Source organism: Octopus sinensis, linkage group LG3, assembly GCF_006345805.1.
Source record: "Octopus sinensis linkage group LG3, ASM634580v1, whole genome shotgun sequence".
Classification (NCBI taxonomy): domain Eukaryota; kingdom Metazoa; phylum Mollusca; class Cephalopoda; order Octopoda; family Octopodidae; genus Octopus; species Octopus sinensis.
Genome location: NC_042999.1, coordinates 168,691,223 through 168,717,879, shown reverse-complemented (window position 1 = coordinate 168,717,879; position 26,657 = coordinate 168,691,223). Strand labels below are relative to the sequence as shown.

General features: G+C 39.9%; 1 protein-coding gene across 3 annotated transcripts in view; it reads left to right on the top strand.

Moving 5' to 3' along the window:
- The window catches only part of LOC115209786 (chromatin complexes subunit BAP18), a 48,734-nt gene extending 23,128 nt beyond the window's left edge, over positions 1-25,606 (top strand). The window contains exons 3-6 of one of the 3 annotated variants that reach the window (XM_029778312.2): positions 5,659-5,760; positions 12,636-12,778; positions 20,561-20,659; positions 25,032-25,606. In XM_029778312.2, the coding sequence (XP_029634172.1) occupies positions 5,659-5,760; positions 12,636-12,778; positions 20,561-20,659; positions 25,032-25,066 (379 nt within the window). In that variant the 3' untranslated portion in view covers positions 25,067-25,606. Of the gene's footprint in view, positions 1-5,658; positions 5,761-12,635; positions 12,779-20,560; positions 20,660-23,834; positions 24,117-24,974 lie in introns of those variants that run through there. The other 2 variants (XM_036501614.1, XM_029778313.2) reach the window with 2 other exon arrangements.
- The last annotated feature ends 1,051 nt before the right edge of the window (positions 25,607-26,657 follow it).

The window sequence follows — 26,657 nt, the reverse complement described above, 5'->3', positions numbered from 1 at the left end:
CCCATTCAATTTTCTGATTACTACCTTATTCTTCAGCTCTCCTCTCATTCTCCTATTCACTTGCCCCAGTTCTTTCTGTGTCTTTTCCAGCTTCATTCATATTCTCTTCCTCCAGTTTTGGTTCTTTCTTTTCATTTGCTTTTATATCTTCAGGTTTTCACTTGTAACCTACAATGTTACCTATGACATTACCAGCAGCTGGTTTGTTTTACTGATGTTTTCTGTTTCATTCAAGCTTATAACATTCCTCACTTGTTTTCTGTCCATACATCTTACATTTGGTGGTACTTCATTGTTGCCATCAGATATTTTACCTTGCAACATTTCTAAGATTTCTTTGTCTTAAATTTTGTGCGGTACTTACTGTCACTTCATTAGTTACTTTATCAGTATTCTCTGGTACTCTGGTTTCCATCTGTTTCAAGTTCTTCGTATCTTTCCCTTTAATTACTACTTTAATTACTACTGCTGTTTCACTCTCCTTCTGCTCTCTTTTTATTATGTTTCTCCGATTTCTTCAATCTCTACTCCCGTTATCCAATTGTCTCAATGGATTATTCTTGCTTGCTCTATCAGTCACTGGGGTGGATGCTTCAAAACCTCCTTTTTCATCCCATATTCTCTTCATTTGATTCATGAAACCTCTTTTATTTGACTTACATCTCAGCTGGCACTTTATTACTATTTAGTTTACATCTTTTCCCCATTTTATTCTTTTTCTTCTGCACTTTTGACTGCAATTCTGGTCCTGATCAATAGCTTGATGACAACCTGCTGGAACTTCATCAGGTACTCCCTGCCTACCATGCACGACACCTTCACTGTTAACAGCTCCACTCCCATTAGCACAGTTGTGGTTATTATTTAATTTTAACATCACTCATTTGGCCGAAGCCAGCGCCGCCTCGACTGGCTTCCGTGCAGGTGGCACGTAAAATGCACCAATCCGACCGTGGCCGATGCCAGCCTCGCCTGGCACCACTGCAGGTGGCACATAAAAAGCACCCACTACACTCACGGAGTGGTTGGCGTTAGGAAGGGCATCCAGCTGTAGAAACATTGCCAGATAAGACCGGAGCCTGGTGCAGCCTTCTGGCTTCCCAGATCCCCGGTCAAACCGTCCAACCCATGCTAGCATGGAGAACGGACGTTAAACGATGATGATGATGATTTAGAGGTAGCATTTGTAAGGTTGTGCAATCACCAGTATTTTTAATGTGACACCATCACTAGGCTTGTTGCTAGCCAAGGCTCCAAGAGTCTACATCTACCTTCATGTACACTGTTTTTTGTGCCAGTCTTGTTCTATCCATTGTTTTATATCTTTGTATTTGACATTTTCATTCCTGAGAATTTTGGTGTTGAAGTGGCACATCCATCAGTGTTTTTATTGAGACACCTTCTCTAGAGGGGTTGCCAACCAAGGCTAAAGGGACCCCTCCTCCCCTGAGACAGGCTTAACCCTGCCAGATGTCAATGTGGTATTTCCAGATCTTTGGGTAGGCTTACAGGTACTACACTTTGCCAAGGTGGTGAGCTGGCAGATACGTTAGCACGCCGGGCGAAATGCGTAGCCGTATTTCGTCTGCCGTTACGTTCTGAGTTCAAATTCCGTCGAGGTCGACTTTGCCTTTCATCCTTTCAGGGTCGATAAATTAAGTACCAGTGACGCACTGGGGTCAATATAATCGACTTAATCCCTTTGTTTGTCCGTGTTTGTCCTCTCTGTGTTTAGCCCCTTGTGGGTAGTAAAGAAATAGGTACTACACTTTGCCCAATGGTGACCTGAAGAGTAACTTTGTTCTTCCCACATCCTGATGCCACAATTGGTTGCAGTTTCATGCCATACTCAAGGTGTGTTATCATTAGTATTATCATCATTTGCTTGTGTTGTTAGTGGTGGTGGTGGTGGTGGTGGTGGTGGTGGTCGTCGTCGTCGTCGTAGCACTGGTGTAAACTATTGTTCTCTTTGACTATTTCCTGTAGTCCTGGTGGCTCTGTTACCATTATTGCTCTTCTGTCTCTGATTGTTTCTGTTGCTTTTGTGTTTGCGTTCTTGTTGTTGACTGTGTTGGTGGGATGGCCTTTGTTGTTATTGATTTGGAACACTTTCTATGGCCTTCCAAATTAGTTCATTCTCTTTGACATGCTGTTTTTACATATTTGGGTGGGAGTAGGGGCTGCTGGATGAGTTTCTGGTTTGGTCTGTTAGGAGCAAAGGTGGTTAGATTGGCTGTCTTGCCATATATGTGCCCTGGAGCATTATTTTCATGGCCATTCAGACTGCTTGGTTCGTTTTCAAATAGCTGTCTGGTTGGTCAGGTATTATTATTTAACTATTATTCACCTTACATCTAGATCTCACCTCTTTCTCTTTCCTGGTAGGCAAGCTATGTATTCACCTTTTAGGCAAGGCACCTGGTCCTTGTCTATCATAGTTTCTTATCCCTGCATTTTGTACCCAACACAATTGAGAGGCCTTACTTTGCAGATACTTGACAACCTTTTTAAGTGGCTCTGCTGGTGTCATATAACAAACACCCAGTACACTCTGTTAAGTGGTTAGCATTAGGAAAGGCTTCAAGCTGTAGAAACCAGGCCAAAGCAGACATAGAATCTGGAGCAGCCTTCTGGCTCATCTATTCTTATCAAACTATCCAACCCACGCCAGTGTGAAAAGGACATCAAATGATGATGACATATATATATATATATATATATATATACACATATATAAAGTTAATCCAAACATGAAAACACAAAGAGAAAACACAACAACGCGAGGACGTGGAACAAATATAGTATTATTGGATGCAAGGGAAGAAGGAGGGTTTTACGTTATGAGCGGAGCTCTTCGTCAGAAACATAGAAGGGAAGACAGAGGAAAAAAATCGCCAATGGCACACACTCGGTCACATTTTGGAATATATATACATACATATATATATATATATATATGAATAAAAAATGGAGTTAATGCAGGTGTAATTTTGCTGCCCTGGTAACTATTTATTTATTTTTCCATGTTAATTGTTAACAAGGTAAAAATACACTCATCTATATATATATATATATATATATATAGATAGATAGATAGATAGATAGATAGAAAGGTACAATATGTATACATTATATGAAACATACATAATATATACTAGCAGAAAGTTCGCCCCTGGTCGGTTTTCTGCTAGCCCCTTGATAATATTTTCACATTTGATTCCAATTTCTAATAATTTTAATATTTTACATCTAATTATTTCTTTGTATAACAGTGCTCACTTGCTAGTAAATATTGCTTTCATTATTTTATAACAGTCATAATCTCTCTTTTTTAAGCAAACATCACTGTAGTCCAAAATCAGAGGGAGAAGCAGTTTGTTGTGTTTTACCTTCACCTCAAAGCAACATAGAGATTTCAATTCAGCAGTTCTTTTGTGTGTGTGTATGAGAGAGAGAGAGAGAGCACATGGCAAACAATGAATGAAATAAACATGAAATTTTAAAATTGTATAAATAAAAGGGCATTACTATATGTATATGCCCCACCACCACCACCACCACCACTACCACTTTGTTGCCTCATATCATCCAGAAAAATGGATACTTTTTTACAATTTTAAATTTCCTACAAAAATGGATACTTTTTACAAAATTTATAGGGATTTATAGGAAAGAATTTTTGCAAGGGGGTGGAGAGAGGATTTCAGAAAATTCACATGATCTGACATTTTTCCCTCATAACTTTCAGGAAGGTAGGTACCTTTTGATGAAAATTTATACAAATACCTTTCAAATGGCATAGATTATGATTAAAAAGAATTTTGTGGGGGATTTTCCCCATTTTTTAAACCACGACCTTCAAAGTGATGGGGTGGGGGACATCTTTGTATAAAAAAATTTTGAAAACTTCTTTTTTATATCCCTCCCCGCCTCATTATCCCACTCTGGACCTATTTAGGCCAATTTTTTTCCTCTTCAAAACCATGGGAAGAGCATTTATGGTAAAAAAAAAATTTTTTAAGCTATTAATATTTTCAGAGGGAAAAGTGATTTAAGGGTGATTTGGCTGTTGTTTCTAACACACCCAAAGACAACCCTCCTTGTTCCTTTATCACTCTCGCATGTATTGATGTTTTTCAATATCCCCCCCCCCCCATAAATACATTTATATGCTATAAAAAAGAAAATGTGAGAAATTATGAATTTGTTGCAAGCCTACTCCCTGACACCAATTATTTCTGTTTAGAAATTAAAATATTGAAGAGCCTGAGAAGGTCATTGCTGGCTTTATCCACAGTGATTTTAAAAAAATTTCGGGAATGTACTTTGCATAGCAAGAGACTTGATCTGAGATCATGTGCTGAAACAAAAACAATTGCAGCATGGAAGATGTTTGAAAACCATTCAAGAATGCACAAATACCATTCATTTGTGTCAAAATATTTTCGTTGCTTTGAAACTGCGACCTGTTCAGTGACAAAACTTCACAAACGCGATGCAGCAAAGTTTTATCAGTGAACAGCACACGCATGCACATACACACACACACACACACACACATACACATTGCCTTTCATTTGCATGTATGTGTATCTATGTGTTTGCGAGTGTATGTGTCACTGTTAAAGTTGTGTTTGGAAACTGAATAAGATGCAAGTTTCAAGCAGTTGTTAGTAACTTTTTGTTTTTTTTCTTCTCGTCTTCTAATAGTAATTATCCAATTTTCCAGGCTCTTCTCACAGCTATCCCACACTCAAAAATTATATGGATATTTTTTTAAAATTTTCATTCAATAAATAATGTTTTTACATTATGTATACATTAACAGCAAATTAAAACTTAAAAGAGAAAGTGAGAGACTTCGCAAATGAAAATAGAATACTTTGCAGTGAATGCAATGAATATTTAAATTTGTGATTAATTGGACGCAGTGAATATTTAAATTTGCGAGAAATTGGAGTTTAAAAAATTCAATGAACTTGAGAAATCGAAATTATAGAAAATTTCTTTGAACATGAATTTAACATGAAATATTTCCAGACAGTCAACTCTTTAATAATTGCTTTCTTTAAGTACTTTTAGTAATTGTCACATACCTAATTAATTAGCAGCTTTCTCCATTATAGTATAGATAGTATATCTTCTATCGTGTTTCAGTCATTCGACTGCAGCCATGAGGGTCATGACCATGAAGGGGTTAGCTAAACAAATCAATCCCAGTACTTATTTTCCGAAGTCTGGTACTTATTTTATTGGTGTCATTTGCTGAACTGCTAGATTTAAGAGATGTAAAGAAACCAATATATAGATATATCACGTGATCATGTGACCGACCAGTCCATCAGATGTTGTTACACATCGCTGGTCACAATGCGTCCGCATTGTTTTAGCCCTCGAATGACACCACCCCGCTGGCTAAGCGAGCAGGCCAACAGAAGAAAGAGTGGGAGAAAGGGTGGTGAAAGAGTACAGCAGGGATCACCACCCCCTGCCGGAGCTTCGGGGAGCTATTTTAGGTGTTTTTCGCTCAATAAACACACACAACGCCCGGTCTGAAATCGAAACCGCGATCCTCCGACCGCGAGTCTGCTGCCCTAACCACTGGGCCATTGCGCTTCCACATATAGATATATATGTTTGTAATTTGTTAAATTTCAGTGGTAAATGGACAGAGCAAGAAATAGAACTACTAAAATCATCAGTGAAACGGTTTGGAGAAGATCTGAATAAAATCAGTGATGTCATAAAAAACAGAACTACGTAAGTCAAACCATTTTACTATTTGGTATTTTTTAAAACCGTTTTGTTATATTTCTAACCTGATTTTATTTCTATTAAATTCTATCAACATATTAATGTGATTAAAATAGGGCGAAAATGTTAAAATTGACACTAAATTAATAGCTCTTTTACTCTTTACTCTTTTACTTGTTTCAGTCATTTGACTGTGGCCATGCTGGAGCACCGCCTTTAATCGAGCAAATCGATCCCGGGACTTATTCTTTTGTAAGCCCAGTACTTATTCTATCGGTCCCTTTTGCCGAACCGCTAAGTAACGGGGACATAAACACACACCAGCATCGGTTGTCAAGCAATGCTAGGGGGACAAACACACACACACAAACACACACACATACACATACATATATGTATATACGACAGGCTTCTTTCAGTTTCCGTCTACCAAATCCACTCACAAGGCATTGGTCAGCCCGGGGCTATAGCAGAAGACACTTGCCCAAGATGCCACGCAGTGGGATTGAACCCAGAACCATGTGGTTGGTTAGCAAGCTACTTACCACACAGCCACTGCTGCGCCTATTACAAATAAGTTAAGCGTAATGCTATCAAATGTTAAAAGGAGAAAATCGTAACAATGACAAAAGTTATTCAAAAAAATCGTAACTCTATTTCTGAAAAAGGAAATTACTTTCTTGCCAACCCAATCATCATCATCATCATCATCATTTAACGTCCATTTTCCATGCTAGCATGGGTTGGACGATTTGACTGAGGACTGGCGAACCAGATGGCTACACCAGGCTCCAATCTGATCTGGCAGAGTTTCTACGACTGGATGCCCTTCCTAATGCAAACCACTCTGAGAGTGTAGAGGGTGCTTTTACGTGCCACCGGCACAGGGCCAGTCGGGCAGTACCGGCAACGGACACGCTCAAATGGTGTTTTTTACATGCCACCTGCACAGGAGCCAGCTTTCCATGCTAGCATGGGTTGGACGATTTGACTGAGGACTGGCGAACCAGATGGCTACACCAGGCTCCAATCTGATCTGGCAGAGTTTCTACGACTGGATGCCCTTCCTAATGCAAACCACTCTGAGAGTGTAGAGGGTGCTTTTACGTGCCACCGGCACAGGGCCAGTCGGGCAGTACCGGCAACGGACACGCTCAAATGGTGTTTTTTACATGCCACCTGCACAGGAGCCAGCTTTCCATGCTAGCATGGGTTGGACGATTTGACTGAGGACTGGCGAACCAGATGGCTACACCAGGCTCCAATCTGATCTGGCAGAGTTTCTACGACTGGATGCCCTTCCTAATGCAAACCACTCTGAGAGTGTAGAGGGTGCTTTTACGTGCCACCGGCACGGCCAGTCAGGCAGTCCCGGCAACGGCCACACTCAAATGGTGTTTTTTACATGCCACCTGCACAGGAGCCAGTCCAGTGGCACTGGCAACGACCTCACTTGAATGTTTTTTCACATGCCACTGAAACAAGTGCCAGTAAGGCCACACTGGTAACGATCATGCTCAAATGGTGCTTTTTACGTGCCACCGGCACAGAAGCAAGTCAGCTGCTCTGGCAATGATCACACTTGCATGGTGCTCTTAGCGCTCCACTAGCACAGATGCCAGTCATCGAATTTGATTTCGATTTCACTTGCTTCAACAGGTCCTCACAAGCAGAGTTTAGTGTCCAATGAAGGAAAGGTACACATAAGTGGGCTGGTTACACTCCTGGCATAGGCCATGAGATTATGGTCTCACTTGGCTTGCCGGGTCTTCTCAAGCACAGCATATTTCCAAAGGTCTCGGTCACTAGTCATTGCCTCAGTGAGGCCTAATATTTAAAGGTCGTGCTTCACCACCTCATCCCAGGTCTTCCTGGGTTTACCTCTTCAACAGGTTCCCTCAACCGCTAGGGTGTGGCACTTTTCACACAGCTATCCTCATCCATTCTCATCACATGACCATACCAGTGCAAACGTCTCTCTTGCACACCACAACTGATGCTTCTTAGGTCCAACTTTTCTTGCAAGGTACTTACACTCTGTTGAGTGTGCACACTGACATTACACATCCATCGGAGCACACTGGCTTCATTTCTTGCGAGCTTACACCTGTCCTCAGCTGTCATGGCCCATGTTTCACTGCTATGTAGCATGGCTGTTCATACACATGCATCATACAGTCTACCTTTTACTCTGAGCGAGAGGCCCTTCGTCACCAGCAGAAGTAAGAGCTCTCTGAACTTTGCCCAAGCTATTCTTATTCTAGCAGTTACACTTTCAGTGCACCCTCCTCCACTACTGACTTGGTCACCTAGGTAACGGTATCATATAAATGAAAGGGCATATGAAAAACTATACTGTCCTATTCTAACGTAAAACATCAGAGATTTCATGCTAAACTAGTCTATATAATATATGAGAAAATGGCTGGTAAGGATGCTGTATGGGAGAGAAACATTAAACATGATTGCATGAAATAAACTAAGACCAATTTTTAAAAACTTAGCTTCTGTTTTCACTTCCAGCAATAAGAAAATAAAACAAAACAATGTCTATCAATGCAGAATGTTTTTGCAATATGAACGTTGTTTTTTTTAACATTCAAAACTTTTATTGTATATATATATGTATATTTATAAGTAATTATTTAAAACTTGGGTATACATCTAATAGTATGCCAATTAAAGTACTTTCACTATTCTACGGCTACTTGATGTCATCAACTGTATGGATATAAATGCCACTGGATCTACCTCAGGAATTCACAAGATTCTTTAGTAATCACAACAATTGTTTCGACCCATCTGGCATCGATCCCAGTTGGGTGACATACTATACAACTGGTTGTGGTGCATCCCTCAGTGTAAAAGTGTCAGGTGACTTTTCAAACGTGGAATGACAAACTGTAAAACCTGTATGCAACCAGCTGCAAGCAAATGCTGACATGTATTATGATCAACCCCCAAAAAAGCAGATTATTGAGCATGGTACCTTTTGAAAAGTCACCTGAGGATACATATCAGTTTCCTCTATTTCGATATTATCAATAATTGCCATCTTTTTGTGTAGAGCTGTGGTGCCAAAGAACTCATTAGGTACACCTATTTTCAAGTGCCACATTGAAGTTGTGAAAAGTAATCTTGCATTGCACATTGAGTATTTCACTGATCCTCTGGGGATCTACAGTCAGTGAGCCATTTTCTTCAAACATTGGCCCTAACTTGTACCATTCTGAAGCAGACTCTTTTGCAAATATATAGAAGGCTTTAGGGTTTGTCTCCATATTTTTAACAGCCCTGACTTCTTTCTCTGCCCTCCCCTTTCCATGGGAGTATTTGTGTTCATTTTTGATTTCGAGCAATGTTTGTTTGAAATAGGATCCTTTGCTGGTCATTGCACTTCAATGACATTGATGATATCTTGAGTGAAGTATTAACCTTACATGTTCTTAATTCTTATGAGGGATTTTCTACCAATGTAAAACAGAATTCATCATCATCATCATCATCGTTTAGCGTCCGCTTTCCATGCTAGCATGGGTTGGACGGGTCAACTGGGGTCTGTGAAGCTGGAAGGCTTCGTCAGGCCCAGTCAGATCTGGCAGTGTTTCTACGGCTGGATGCCCTTCCTAACGCCAACCACTCCGCAAGTGTAGTGGGTGTTTTTTACGTGCCACCTACACAGGTGCCAGACAGAGCTGGCGAACGGCCACGAACGGATGGTGCTTTTACGTGTCACCGGCACGGGGCCAGGCGATGCTGGCAACGGACATGAACAGATGGTGCTTTTACGTGCCACCGACACGGTTGCCAGACAGAGCTGGCAAACGGCCATGAGCGGACGGTGCTTTTACGTGTCACCGGCACGGGGGCCAGCCGAGGCTGGCAACGGACACGAACGGATGGTGCTTTTACGTGCCACCGACACGGGGCCAGACAGAGCTGGCAAACGGCCACGAACGGACGGTGCTTTTACGTGTCACCGGCACGGGGCCAGGCGAGGCTGGCAACGAACACGAACGGATGGTGCTTTTACGTGCCACCGACACAGGGCCAGGCAGAGCTGGCAAACGGCCACGAGCGAATGGTGCTTTTACGTGTCACCGGCACGGGTGCCAGACGAGGCTGACAGCGGACACGAACGGATGGGTCACTTAACCCCTGCTTTCTGATATATGATTTGATTTTGATTGTTCTCACTGGTCTTGCCGGGTCTTCTCACGCACAGCATACTTCCATAGGTCTCGGTCTCTGGTCATTTCCTTGGTGAGACCTAGAGTTCGAAGGTCGTGCTTCACCACCTCGACCCAGGTTTTCCTGGGTCTATCTCTTCCACAGGTCCCCTCAACTGCCAGGGTGTGGCACTTTTTCACACACCTATCTTCATCCATTCTCACCACATGACCATACCAGCGCAATCGTCTCTCTTGCACACAACATCTGATTCCTCTTAGGTCCAACTTTTCTCTCAAGGTACTTACACTCTGTCGACTATGAACACTGACATTACACATCCAACGGAGCATACTAGCTTCATTTCTCGCGAGCTTACGCATGTCCTCAGCAGTCACGGCCCATGTTTCACTGCCATGTAGCATGGCTGTTCGTACACATGCATCATACAGTCTGCCTTTTACTCTGAGCGAGAGGCCTTTAGTCACCAACAGAGGTAAGAGCTCCCTAAACTTTGCCCAGGCTATTCTTACTCTAGCCGTTACACTTTCAGCACACCCACCCCCACTACTGACTTGGTCACCAAGATAACGGAAGCTATCAACTACTTCTAGTTTTTCCCCCTGGAAAGTGACGGAAGTTGTTTTCTGCAGATTTTCAGAGGTTAATGCTCCCGAGCATCTGCCACATACAAAAACCATCTTCCTAGTTAGCCTTCCTATGACATTGCTGCACCTCTTATGTGTCCATAGCTTACACTTGGTGCATCTTATAGAGTTTCTACCTACACCTTTTCTACAGATCTATGATACTCTGGATAAATGTGATCAAGGATTTTATTGTAGTCTATATTAAGATGAAATGTTTCAATAGATTATATTTTGCTGAGTTTTGCCTATTTCTCGAGATCATGAAGTAAATAAGATTTGCTTTCTTTCTCAACATTGAACACGGCATCCATCATTGACTCTATCACATCACTGACTCCTTCACCTGCACTTCTACCAATGTCATCTACTGCATCTCCTGCTCTCTCTGCCCTTCTCTATACATTGGACAAACAAGACGCTGCTTGGTTGACTGGTTCGCGGAACACCTCCGACTTAGCATTGACACCCTGGTCTTGCGTCATTTCTGCTCTACCAGTCACTCTTTGCAACACCTGTCCGACTTCGGATTGTCCTTGCACAGGGGCATATGAATTCCCGTTTGCACCATGAACAGAGATTAATCTTCTCTCTTCATTCCTTTGCACCACATGGGCTCAACTCCCCTCCCCTCTTTATCTAACCTCCTCCCCTCGCCTCTCCACCTCACACCTACTCCTTCCCACCTCTCCTCTCTTGCTCCGACTCCTACTCGCTTTCTCTCTTCTCTTCACTCCTATCCACCATCTCCTTCCCTTTCATTGTCACACCTCCCTTGTAACCCCACCCCTACACATTCCAACCCCACCTTCCCTATCCTCCCCACCCCCTCCCACATACCCTGCCTCTAACCCCACCTACCTACCCACATACCCCACCTCTATACCTACCCTCAGCCTAACCTGCATCCCACCCTTGCTTTCCCACTCTCGCCTCTCCCACCTTGCACCACCATCACACCACACTACACCACACACCACCATACCACACAACACATCACATCACACAACCACGCACACACTAGCACTGACCACTTCCCAGCCCCACATCTTCACACCTACACATACACACACAATCACACGTCAAGCTCTTTTCCACATTCACATACATACTCTCTTATATACATGCACGCGCACCTTCGTTTTGGGATCACCACTACTTTATTATCTCCCCTTCTTCCTAGCTCTCCTGTGTGACCCTTCTGTCCGGCATTCGCCATGATAGATCGCTAGCCACAGTTCACATTCTTTATTTTCTCTCCTTGTTTCTTTCTGTGGAAAAGCGTAGGCTCGAAATGTTAAAGACTTGTTCACTTCTCAAGCGTTAAACTAATGCATCTGTTTGTTGTCTACACCACCTGTCTTTTGGTTTGTTTGTTTTTTTTTTGTGAATTCTCCCTCTGTACAATCTAACCATGGACAGAAAAAACTGACTGACTAAATTGGTTTCAATCATTGTAATTTCCTCAACAACCAACTATTCTTCTCTTACAACCAGTGGTAACATTGTGTTTATAGTCACTATTATTATTATTGACTTTGTTAAATCACATACACTGATTTACACAAATGCCAGTTCAATTGCAAAGTAACTAACATGTTAGTAATTATTCTTGATGTTATGATGTACTACCAGTATTGAAGCATGTGTGAATTAAAATTAGTGAAATATTTTAGTTGTAAACAGTATTTTATCACATGGTCTTGAGTTTAAACTTTATCACAGTTATCCATGTCCAAGGCACACGATAACTGTTTGTTTCAGCTTGGTAGAATGTTAGGAAGTGCAGAACACTTTTTTTTTTTACCAAATTTTTTGCAACCATTGTATTGACATTTTTACACATCTGACATAATTTCAATTCTTAAATATATTTATTTTCCTTGCAGGTGGCATGAACAAAACAGGTCTAATTTCTTATTGAGAAGTAAATAACATTTGTATGAGATAAATAACTATTGATTGATTGAAAGATAATGTGTTTTAGAAATATCTAGAAATAGTTATGTGAAGTGAGGGAAAATTGAGTCTGTTTGTTATATCATAATTATTGACTATTATTAGATCACAGATTAAAGCCCAACTGAAGAGGAAGGCATATGAAGATGCTGGTTTACAGCCACCAACTGATGCATCACCAAAGAAACAAGTTTCACAGAAACCCACAATCTCAGAACAACCACAGCCTAAAAAACAGAGATCTTCAGGTAATAATAACAATAACTGTTTCTAAATTGAATTTTTAAAATCCCAGAACTTTCGAAATGAGGGGTTAGGCAATACTGTTGACCCTAGTGCTTGAATGGTACTGATATTATTGATACCAAAAGAATGACAGACGAAATTGACCTTGGTGTGGTTTTGAAGACAGAGAGTAAAGAGCCAGGGACACTTTTTTGATGCTCTTAAAATTATGCCGACCTCGCACTTCAATGATGATTTATAGAAATTTTTAAAAAGTTGAGGGAAGAATCACTATCATTTTATACCCATTTTGCCATCCTAATATGGGTAAGACAGATCTTGGCACTTCCCCTTCTTTATCTGACAAACTGTGCAACATAACAAACTGCCATTCATGTGTTTGGTTTGATTTTATAGCTGAATGCAACCACTTTACAGCAGGTACCAGCAGTATGATGACATGTACCCAGTACATGTCATCATACTGCTGGCACTCTAGAGTTTCATCTGCAGTAGAGCTAATGTTTAGTAAGGGACCAGAGTTTTTATTCAGAGTTACTGCTCTTCCAGACAGGTTTTCTGTGGTTTTATACCCATTTTGCCATCCTAATATGGGTAAGACAGATCTTGGCACTTCCCCTTCTTTATCTGACAAACTGTGCAACATAACAAACTGCCATTCATGTGTTTGGTTTGATTTTATAGCTGAATGCAACCACTTTACAGCAGGTACCAGCAGTATGATGACATGTACCCAGTACATGTCATCATACTGCTGGCACTCTAGAGTTTCATCTGCAGTAGAGCTAATGTTTAGTAAGGGACCAGAGTTTTTATTCAGAGTTACTGCTCTTCCAGACAGGTTTTCTGTGGTTTGTGGAGCTTGCATCTACATAGGCAGTATCATCCTCAGTTCTTAATGTAAAGAAACAATTTTGATACCCAAAGGTATTTGAAACTGGAACATAAAAGGGATGCAACTAAAATACAATGTTCCACTGTCTCTGCATATAAAAGGAATTTCTTTTCCATATTTTTGTAGATAATTCATTGAATTCATTGCCCATCTTCACCTCTATTACTGTTCTTCACTCCCCTCTCAATATTCTTGCAGTCTTCACTTACCATTCCTGACTCTTGTCATCACTTTCTCTTTACATCCAAGCTAAAAATAAAACATAGTGGTGAGACGTGATCCTCTAATCCATTTAGAAAAGTCATAACTCCAAACAAAAACTGACTCACACTAATAATCTGTCCACCCCATGCCAGCTTGGAAATTGGACACAAAATCAAGATTCATATAAAATTGTGTCCTTCCTTAGTGTCCTGCCTAAGGTTTATATATATATATATAAACCTTAGGTTTATGTGTGTGTGTGTGTATATACACTTGCGTCAGAAATTAATTAGCACTTCTCAAATTTCTACATTTTCTTACATTTTTTTAATTTAATTAACTTATTATCAGAAACGAACCCGTTTTTAATCAAAAATTTATTAAAACATATCCCACCATACCACATAATAGTCAATATCTTGTTGCACAGGTACTGTGCAGGGATGGCCCTCCATGCAGCAAGAAGTGCCCCAAACAGCTCGTGTCGGTTCCTGTATTGCTGCACATTCAAATCCCTACCCAATCGACTCCAGAGGTTCTCAATAGGGTTCAGGTCAGGTGACTGGCCAGGCCAGGCCAGTCCATGACCGTCACCCTATGGTCCTTGAAGAAACCGGTTGTGAGCTTGGCTGTGTGGGGAGGCACGTTGTCCTGCTGGAGCACGTACTCCTCGCCACCAAAGAGTTATCCCGCAGAGGGTAGGGCAGCATTCCGTACTATCTCAACGTACTTTGCTGCGTTGATGTTGCCTTCGATGGCATAGAGCCGCCCAACACCACTGTAGCTGAACGCCCCCCACACCATCAGACCACCCCCACCATGCTTCATGGTGGGAGCAATGCAGTCTTTGTTGAAGCGCTCACCCCTGCGGCGTCGCACATGGACAGGCTTGTCACTGACGAGACTGAAGCGCGACTGGTCAGTGAACATCACTGTCCGCCACTGCTGCACGGTCCATGTCTTGTGGGCACGGGCCCAGAGCAGCCGCCTCTTCCGGTTTTGGGCTGTAAGGAGTGGCTTACGGGCGGCCCTACAGGATTTTAGACCAGCTTCCAGTAATCTGGTCTTGACGGTGGTTGTAGACAACTGCTTCCCTGTCACCTTTTGCATCTCCTCCGCCAGTTGCCGGCTCGTTGCCCTTCGGTTGTTCAGCGACTTTCGGATCAGCATCCGGTCCTCCCGCTGGGTCGTCAGCCTCTTCTGTCCCCTACCCTTTTTGTCAGCTGCTGATCCGGTTTCTTCGTATTTCTTAAATAAGCACTGAATTGTGCGCCTGGCTACACCAAGTTTTCTGGCTATTGCAGCCTCCGACAGCTTCCCACGCCACGAGAGAGCCTCGTACCGTCTCTCCAAGGTCATGCGAGGTCTTGGGCCCATCTAGGAATGAACGACAAAAACCAGTTATTTTCATTAAAACTATTCATTTGAATAATGTTATGCTATAACAAAACTACTATGAGTTATTATTCATTAAACAAAAAAGAAAGAAAGCAGAATTTCTCACTTTATTTGATGTATAACAGAAAGTTTTGTGAACCGGAAGTGACGTCACAAAGCAGAGTGTAGGAGAATTTGTGAGGAAAAAAAATCTTGCAAATACACAAATCAATTAACCTACAAGCTGTTCAAAACGTCTTACGCGATGAGAAAACTTAGTACGGTGTGATTTCGGTCCTTGCGAGGCGCTACCTATATCTATTAAACAAAGGAAGATTTGTCTGCATCCGCACTCCAAGTTGTTGTTGCACTGCTATGTCAACATCATTAGGCTGTAGACTCAAACCGCTCTGCAAACAAAGTTACGTCATCGTTCTGCGCAACAGTGAACTCGCAACAAAGCAATAGTTCGAGATATGGCCACTAGGTGACAGCACATACCTTGAGTGAAGAGCAAATCAAGGGTGCAAATTAATTTCTGACGGTAGTGTATATATATAATTTCTCAATTCACTAGAGCCTCCTGGACTACCTCCACACATATTAGCACTTAAAGTTGGAACTCCTGTAATGCTACTCCACAATCTGGAACCACCAAGACTTTGCAATGGAACACGACTGGTGATAAAGGAAATGATGTCACACGTTATCGAGGCAATCATTCTTTCTGGATGTGGAAAAGGTGATGACGTCTTTATTCCAAGAATTCCTCTTACTCCATCAGGAGCAGAAATTCCATTAACATTCAGAAGACTGCAATTCCCCCTTCGTGTCAGCTTTGCCATGTCCATTAACAAATCTCAGGGTCAAACCCTCTCTGTAGCTTGTCTTCTCTTGGAAGAGCCCTGCTTCTCGCATGGGCAACTGTATGTTGGCTGCTCAAGAGTAGGAACCAAAAGAAACCTTTTTGTATATGCTCCACAAGGAAAAACAAGGAACATTGTTTACAACGAGGTGTTATAATCTCAACAGCCAGGAGGAATATACATGATCCCCTTTTTTTTAACAAACTTCATGTACTTTCATGTATTTATATTCATCATCATCATCATCATCATCATCGTTCAACGTCCGCTTTCCATGCTAGCATGGGTTGGACGGTTCAACTGGGGTCTAATATACATATATAGGTGTGTGTGTGTATCCATGTATATATAACAAAAAAATCAGGGGTGATCCCTGCTGTACTCTTTCACCACTCTTTCTTCTGTTGGCCTGCTCGCTTAGCCAGCGGGGTGGCGTCATTCGAAGGCTAAAACAATGCAAACGCATTGTGACCAGCGATGTGTAACTACATCTGATGGACTGGTCGGTCACGTGATGTGACGCGATATATACATATATATCTGTATATGCATATATATCATCATCATCATCATCATCGTTTAGCGTCCGCTTTCCATGCTAGCATGGGTTGGATGGCTCAACTAGAGTCTGGGAAGCCAGAAGGCTGCACCAGGCCAGTCTGATTTGGCAGTGTTTCTACTGCTGGATGCCCTTCCTAATGCCAACCACTCCGTGAGTGTAGTGGGTGCTTTTTACGTGCCACCAGCATGGGTTCCACACAAGGCTGGCAACGGCCACGATCGGATGGTACTTTTTTCATGCCACCGGCACGGAGGCCAGTCGGAGCGGCGCTGGCAATGGCCATGTTCGAATGGGTCTCTTACGTGCCACCAGCACTGGTATCACAGCTACAATTTCCATTGATGTCGATTGATTTCGATTTTGATTTTCATTTGCCTCAACAGGTCTTCACAAGTAGGGTTTTGTTTCCCAAGAAGGAAAGGTATGCATAAGTGGGCTGGCTACATCCCAGGTAGGGGCCATGGGTTATGGCCTCACGTGTCCTGCCGGGTCTTCTCGCGCACAGCATACTTCGAAAGGTCTCGGTCTCTGGTCATTTCCTTGGTGAGACCTAAAGCGCGAAGGTCGTTCTTCACCACCTCGTCCCAGGTTTTCCTGGGTCTACCTCTTCCACAGGTTCCCTCAACCGCTAGGGTGTGGCACTTTTTCACACAACTATCTTCATCTATTCTTACTACGTGTCCATACCAGCGTAGACGCCTCTCTTGCACACTACACACATCTGATGCTTCTTAGGTCCAACTTTTCTCTCAAGGTACTTACACTCTGTCGAGTATGAACACTGACATTACACATTCATCGGAGCATACTGGCTTCATTCCTTGTGAGCTTACGCATATCCTCAGCAGTCACGGCCCATGTTTTACTGCCATGTAGCATGGTTGTTCGTACACATGCGTCATACAGTCAGCCTTTTACTCTGAGCGAGAGGCCTTTTGTCACCAGCAGAAGTAAGAGCTCTCTGAACTTTGCCCAGGCTATTCTTATTCTAGCAGTTACACTTTCAGCACACCCGCCCCCGCTACTGACTTGGTCACCTAGATAACGGAAGCTATCAACTATTTCTAGTTTTTCTCCCTGGAATGTGGCGGAAGTTGGTCTCTGCACATTTTCAGTGTTTATTGCTCCTGAGCATCTGCCACAGACAAAAACTATCTTCCTAGTTAGCCTTCCTTTGACATTGCTGCACCTCTTATGTGTCCATAGCTTACACTTGGTGCATCTTATAGAGTTTCTACCTACGCCTTTTCTACAGATCGAGCAGGGCCATCTACCTGAAGGCGTTTGTGACTTGTCTACCTTCCTACTTATTAGGACTTTGGTTTTAGCTAGGTTGACTCTAAGGCCCTTCGATTCTAATCCTTGCTTCCACACCTGGAACTTCTCCTCCAGTTCTGATAGTGACTCTGCAATTAGAGCAAGGTCGTCAGCATAGAGGAGCTCCCAGGGGCATCCTGTCTTGAATTCCTCCGTTATTGCCTGTAGGACTATGATAAATAGGAGGGGGCTGAGGACTGAACCTTGGTGGACCCCTACCTCCACCCGGAATTCTTCACTGTACTCATTGCCAACCCTCACCTTACTAGCAACGTCCCTATACATGGCCCGCACAGCTCTCACTGACCATTCATCTATCCCTAGTTTCCTCATTGACCACCAGATAAGGGATCAGGGGACCCTGTCGAAGGCTTTCTCCATGTCAATGAAAGCCAGGTACAGGGGCTTATCTTTGGCTAGGTATTTCTCCTGCAGCTGTCTTACCAGAAATATAACATCAGTGGTACTTTTCCCGGGCACGAAACCAAACTGCATCTCATCTAAACTAATTCTCTCTCTAATTAGTTGGGCTATGACCCTCTCCGTGATCTTTATTACCTGATCCAACAACTTGATACCTCTGTAATTATTTGTAACTAGGGCGTCACCTTTACCTTTCTAGCAGTTGACTATTATGCTGCTACACCAGTCATTGGGTATGACTCCTTCGTGTATCACCTGGTTAACTATACGGGTGACTAAGCTATAGCCGACACTACCAGATGTTTTGAGCATCTCTGCAGTAATTCCTGATGGGCCTGGGGCTTTCCCTGTCTTCATGCTTCTAATTGCCTTAACTACCAAGGAACTGTCAATTTGGATAGCTGGTCCCTCTGTTGGGTCGATATTCGGCAGACTCTCTTTCTCCCATTCATTTTCTTTATTCAGCAACCTTTCATAGTGGCGTCTCCAAACCTCTCTCTTTGCATCCTCATTTAGCGCAAGTGTACCATCATCCATGCAAACACATTTCTCTCTTACCACATCACGATTCTCTCTCACACACTGTCTTGCAACACAAAATACCCCAAGTCTTTGGTCCTCACGGCGCATAACATTGGCAAATTTTTTCTTATCTGCTTCCCCTCTGGCTAAATAAACCTGTCTCCTAGCTTCTCTTTTGGCAGTCTGATACAATTCCCTGCTACCACCATTCTTCCAGTCCTTCCAAGCCTGTCTCTTTTCTCTAATAGCCCTGTCTACAACATTGTTCCACCACCACGTTATTTTGGGTCGAGAGGGGACTTTGCACCATCCACAGATCTGGTCAGTGACTCTCAGCAGGTTGTCTTGTAGAAACCTCTAGTTGTCTTCGACATTATGTGAATCTATATCCTCATCTATTTCGTCAAAGGCTTCGAGTAATATGTCTCTAAATCTCTGTCCATTTGCAAGGTCTTTAAGCTTCCAGACCCTTCTTTTCCATGTTGGTCGTCTTCTGGTCATCCTCTTAGTCTTGATCCTAAAGTCACTCACTACCAGTCTATGTTGTGGGGTACATTCTTCACCTGGGAAGGTTTTGGCATTTATAAGCAACCATCTTTCCCTTTTTCTGGCAAGGATGTAGTCAATTTGGCTAGTATGTCGGCCCGATCGGTAGGTGACTGGTAGGTTTCCTGAAGTTTGTAATGCAAACCATAAGATCATTTGCGTCTCAGAACTCCAGCAGCCTGGTTCCCTCCTCATTCCGGGAACCATAGCCGTAGCCTCCATGTACACCATGGAAGCCCCCGTATGCTGTCCAACATGTCCATTGAAGTCACCAGCCACAAAAAGAAGGTCCCTGTCGTTTGGCAACGAGGTAGTCTGCAGTAGGGTGTCATAGAATCGGTCTTTCTGTCCATCAGGTAGCCCCAGCTGAGGGGCATAGGCTGAGATAATGGTTGCTAACCCATGATGAAGCACTAATCTAATCTGAAGTATTCTGTTGCATACTCTGACTGCCTCAATTACCTTATCTACCCGTTTTTCAGCGAGAAGTATACCAACGCCCCCGACCCCGTCAGTGTTCCCTGCCCAGAAAATTCTTTGCCTGTGAGGAACCTAGCAGAACCTCCTCTCCACCTTACTTCTTGGATTCAGTATATATCAACTCATCTCCGTTCAAGCATCTCAACAATCTCACTAGACCTACCTTTCAGTGTGCCAACCCTATATAAACTTGCCAGTACCACCGGTGGCACGTAAAAGCACCCACTACACTCTCAGAGTGGTTGGCGTTAGGAAGGGCATCCAGCTGTGGAAACTTTGCCAGATCAAGATTGGAGCCTGGTGCGGCCGTCTGGTTCGCCAGCCCTCAGTCAAAATCGTCCAACCCATGCTAGCATGGAAAGCGGATGTTAAACGATGATGATGATGATGAAAATATGACTTGAGTCTCTTGATGAAGACATTTCTGCTATGTTAATGTTTCCACCAAATTTGATATGACTGCTTTGAACAAATATTACTATCTTATGGTATTTGAATTTCACTACTTTCATTGCAAAAAGATTAAATATACAGTAATTGTTATTCTAAATTTAATTACAAATATTGTAATTTAATTTCTTTGGTTTTCCAGCTGAAGTCACTTTAAGTGCCCTCAATGCACCCGAGAGTGATGTTGATATTGAAGGTTTAGGAGAAAGCTCTGCTTCAAAAAAATTAGAATTTGATTCAGGTAAGTTAAATATCTGCTTTGTGACTTGACTAGCAGGTGTAAGTTTGTAGTAATTAACATTTACTTTGATCAGTAGTTATTGAATGTCTTTCCTATCACTAACCACTCGATTATTTTATTTATGCTTTACTGGATTGAATACGTTTACAACATTATACAGCTCCAAAGAGTCACTGTTATATATTATCTTATATAAGGCAGCGAGCTGGCAGAAACGTTAGCACGTCGGGCGAAATGCATAGCCGTGTTTCGTCTGCCGTTACGTTCTGAGTTCAAATTCCGTCGAGGTTGACTTTGCCTTTCATCCTTTCGGGGTCGATAAATTAAGTACCAGTTACGCACTGGGGTCGATGTAATTGACTTAATCCGTTTGTCTGTCCTTGTTTGTCCCTTCTGTGTTTAGCCCCTTGTGGGTAGTAAAGAAATAGTTATATATTATCTTATGTGGTACTTTCTTGTCTATGAAAGCTGTCTTATTTCATGTCATTGTTCATTGGCTTCACTTAACACTACCAATAAATGTCTTTTCCCACTTTACCTTTCAATACCTTCCCATTGAATGTAGTCACATTGTTTAGTCATGTCAGTGTAATTATATTCCTCTTAGACTTAGTTCTTTATTGCCTGAAGACATGTAGTCAAACATGAAATGTTTGTATTTCTCTCTTGACTGGATAGAGATATTAGTCAGTGGTGAAATTTAGCAAATAATTAAAAAGCTACTATGACAGTGTTTCTCAACCCTTTTTACCCTTAAAATAAATTACATGTCTCAAGGAACCCTGCACGAAAAATGTTTTATATATATATGGTTGTTATATTTTTTTGATAGCATAATAGGTTAGATAAAATGATGTCTATATTACAAAATTACAATAACCAATAATATGTTGTGCCTGTATAGTAATATTACAATCATAAAATTAGTATTAGCTTATCTCACTCTTTCTCTCAAAATCCCTAGGAACCTTTTGTGAAACCCTAGGATTCTGGGGAATCTTGGTTGAGAAATGCTTATCTGCTTACTTTAGTTTTCTTCTGCAACATGCATTAAATGAGAAATGTATAATATCATCTTGGACATGCTTGGAGGAATTCAGTTCTACACTTCAAGCCATTAAACATTATTGTTGCTTATACTGGTGTGATACAGTGAGTGCTGTTGACAAAATATGAACCACTGACCTAACAATTGGTTGTCTGAAACTACATATCTTCAAAGAAACTTTCATTTTCTAAATGAGGATTCCGTGCTTAAAGTCTTAAAACTAAATAGCCATAATAGAAATGGTATTCTTGCAGCCAGTTGAACTCCTCATTCAGTAAATTACCTTATTTACACTTGGCCTTTTGGATTGTTTAGTTTAGAAATAAAAGTTCTTATTTCAAATACCCCATACACATTTCAGAACAAGCCACCTGGTGGCAACTAAGATAAAAACTAATTGAAATATAGTGAAGATATAAACTCTAAAGATGGGGTTAGTTACCCAGAAAATTGTAATTTACTACTTCAATAAAACTAAATCAGTTGTGCAACAACTAAAGAGTTAATTTGAACTTCTTTCTTTGTGCATTGAAATAAGACATTAGCTGCCACCTGTCTGGATAATTAGAACATCCTCCGAAGCTTAAACCTTCTCAGGAATACATTTTGATGATGAAGGCATTATGTTGAGGTTTTAATATGAAACCAGAATATCATTTTTATTAGTCTCCTCTCATCTCTATAGTATCAACAGATACATAATTATTGTCTAAGTTACTTAATTTAAGACCTTGGAATTATGAATGGTAATTGGAAACTACTTTAGTGGTACCAGAAAGCAGTAATTTTAGGCTGTACCAGTTCAAAGAGAAAAAGGGAAATGGTTCTTTTGTGAATAAAACTCTTGTTCTTAATGTATATAATGTAAAGCATTTTTCTGTCATTATCGTCATTGGTTTTATGGCCCTTTTTCTATATTGACAGGACTTTTTGCAGTAGTGTATTATCATTGGATGCCCTTCCTAATAATTTGTTCCCTCTTGCATCATACTGGGCTGCAGTGTATCTATTCTATAATATAGGATACTTATACAAATTTTATCAAGAAACTGCTAGAAGCATATCCAACTCTGTTTAATTGTCATAATGTATAGTTGCTAATGCATTGTATATACTGCATTAGCAACTATTTAAATTAGTACTGATTGAAAACATCATCTTAAATACACTTAGTTTGTGTTATTCCTGCTAAACTATATCAAAATGTCAAGTTAATTTCAGTCATTAATGTACAAAAGTATATTGCAATCATAATCTATCAATAAATCTGTTACAATTCCACAATGCTCAACTATTTCCAATGAAGCAACCTTCTACATATTTGCTCTGTAAAAATGACCGTATTTCTCTTAACCATCACCATCTTTAACCCCTTAGTATTTCAACCGGCCATATCCGGCCAGAATATTTCATCTGCTTTATGTTCAAACTGACCAGATCCAGGCTCTCACACCTACCCTACAATGTTATTCTACATTAAGTAATTACACCATCAAGATCTTGAAGATATGAGATAATGTATGATTAATTCAAATCAATGGGAATCAATAGGCATTATGTTTGATAGAATAATCTGAACACTAAAGGGTTAAAAAAAGACTGATTGGATAACCTGATCTGAGTTTTACAATACCTAAAAGAAAGGGATGGCGGGATCTTGTGGCTAAAATGCTTTTTCATGATCAGCACTCTGACTTAGGGTCAAATAACAACCACCTCTACTGTAACTACTACTTCATACATTGTGGCTATATTATTGTACTTATCAAAAGTTACTTCTATTTTAATATTAGATACATTTCCACCTTCAGTTATATTTTATCTTTCTTTGATTTTCTTGTTTTTAGACTAATTTATCTTTATTTTCTTTCCTTAAATTGAGGAAAGTGATGCATTTTTTAAAAGACACAGTTACATGTTTAGAGTTGATAAAAAATAAATCTTTTAGATTTGTTTTATGTTATTTATTATATTGTTTTGAAATCTAACCTATAAGTCCTAGATCCCTCCTTCTATAGGAAAGTGTGTATGTGTTACAAAAATAAAATAACCAATGTAGCCCCTATCATCCATTGATGGTGATCTTTACAAAAATAATGTAACATATTAAACTGTTTTCTTTGTCAGATATGGATTCCAACTTGTTATGAAAATCTTGAGATGTAAGTGAAGGCGGTGTCCCCATCTGCTGGCCAGATCCCTTTATATATATATATGTATATATATATATAAAAAATAGAGGCATAGAGATAGTGACAACTTACTTCACGTTGTACAGTTTTGTTTTTCTTATTAGAATCAAATTTCATATCTAAAAGCCCATTTAAAGAAATGTATTTGTCAATGAAAAGGTGTCCTGAAAATGGCAGATTATTTCAATTTTAATAAACTTTTTTTACAATAATGTCATATTTTTCGTTGCCTTTTTTTAATATATGTATATGTAAAATACAAAGTGTATATAATTTGATATATTTATATTATTTAATTATCTTTGTATTTTTGCAATCTAAAATGTATTGTAAAATATAAGAATAAGGAAGGTATGATGATGATATTAATTTATATTTGTAGACCTAAGACTATTTTAGTAAAATTAATGTAGGCCTAATCCTACTATTTTTTTATTCCTGGATATTTTATTAATCTGGGTGGGTTAGAAAATAATACTCAGTCGTAATTGTATTTGAATTCAGAAACTACTGAACTAGTTGATATAATTCATCTCGTTGAGCTATCATGACTTAACTTTCCCAATGAGAATCCTCAATGTTAGCTTGCAGAGTTGAGCATACAACTAAGAGTAGAATTTGGGAGAGAAATAAGTTCTTTGAATAGACTAAGTTAAGCCATAATCCTCTGGTATTATTCTTACAACATAAAACTGTTGTGGGGCTCTTTTTCAATTTTAGGCAATCACTTAAATGAAGACTTAGCCACATAATTGCCTTTGCATAGAGATGTGTCATAGTTTTCATTCAAGATGTGTCATGGTTTTGATAATCATGTGCATATATATAGTACTAAGTTGTTTTCATGAAATTAGAGCTTGAATTATAAAAAAATTGTCAATTTTATCTCTGACACCTTAAATTTTGATTATGTTGTGTAAATTCCCAACTAGCTAAGTGCTATAATATCTTTTGATGTAAACAATATTGAATATTTTATCGTGGGTTTTTCTGTTAGATTTTTTTTCTTCATATTTTGATTTCTTGTAGTTAATTTATGAAAATTAGGTTTTAATGCAAATATTTTTTCTTGCAGGGAAACAAAATATTTAAAATGTCCTTACTACTACTACTTTCTTCTCCACTCTCTTAGGGCATCAAATTCATCCTATCACAAGCAGATTTTGATGTCTTAACTCTACAAGCTGATTCTTACTGAAAAACTGAGATTTCTGAAATATTAGGATTTTTTTAAATCACCAACTTAAACTATAAACATTATATGCATGGGGAAATGAAACTTGTAAATGCTGTGACTTTCCTTTTGTAAGTATGTTCAAAGAAGAGAGGGTCAATTTCTGGAGTAACTTCTAACCACAAACGTCAGGAGTGAAGTCTGCTAGAGTCATTCTAAGAAGACATCATGAAACACATGTTACGTTTATTTTATTCATCATATTGGTTAATATTAGGTTTTAAATGAATGAAAAATGATACCTTTCAATCTTTTTATCTAAACAAAGAAAATCAAAGTCACAGCATAAATGGAACATAAAGTATCACTACTACCTTTATTTACAACAGTATCATCATCAAAAACAAAAGATATATTTAAAAAAAGGAATATTTAATATCAAATTGCCTTCAATATTTTCAAAATGAGGTGATTAAAACAAATATACTGTCACACATTGTGAAATTAAAAGACCATTATTTAAACAATTTTAACTGGATTTTTGGTTTTGTTTCTTTTAATCACTTTCTTTTTGATTCTTGTGTTAGTACTACAGAGTGAAACCTGTTACAATTATATTGTTATGGTACACTGATTTGTTGGCTGTTTTACAGTGTTTAAATCTGCTAAGTGGGCAGTGAGGGGTAGAAAGGATGGAAGATAAACACAATTTTCTTCATTGTTAATCAAGAATCTTTTAAGTATTATATATAGCAGAGTGTTATCTGTTACATGAAGGGTCACTTTAGAAGTATCCTTTTGCCACTGTGTTTAATATCATTCCATACACCCAATAGTTATAATGTAACTTTTCTCAAGTTTTCTGTTCTTTTTACCCTTTTCTTGCTTAGATTATTCCATTTTGTAGATTCATGAAACAATTGAAAAAGACTTTACACATGCAGTTGAGTGATGTTTCTTTCAATCAAATAATCTGGCTCAAATATTGTAAATACGATGTGTTTGTTTACAGTTTATATATGAGCTGTTTAGATTTTCTTTTAGTTGTTCACAAAACCAAAATTCCTTTTAACCCTTTTGTTACTGTATTTATTTTGAAATGCTCTGTGTTTCTTTCCATTAATTTTAAATATAACAAAGAACTTAGTAAAATAACTTAGTTATCATTAAGCTAGTGTTAGGAACATAAATTGTGACTAAGGTTTGGTGGAAGATTTTAATTCAAAACTTATGAAAACAAGAAATTTGTACCACAGAGCCAGAGTCGGTTTTGGCCGGGTTGGTATCAAAAGGGTTAATTGAAAAGGAAAGCAAATTTTGAAAGAATGATAAAATGTTTATGAGGGATGTTTTCTGCTATTTTTCTTGTTCAGTTTTCAACAATTGAAAAGTGTCACATACTGTAACAATGCTCTTCAAGTCATGTGATGCTTCCACTTCTACTATGATTGGCCAACTAGTTGTTACACACGGACCACATGGGAACTTTCTGGAATTCTGGAATGTTTTGAAAAATTCAAATGTATAGTGTTTTATTGCTATTGAATGTAAAATATACTAGAAAATGATAATTAAGCTGGTTTA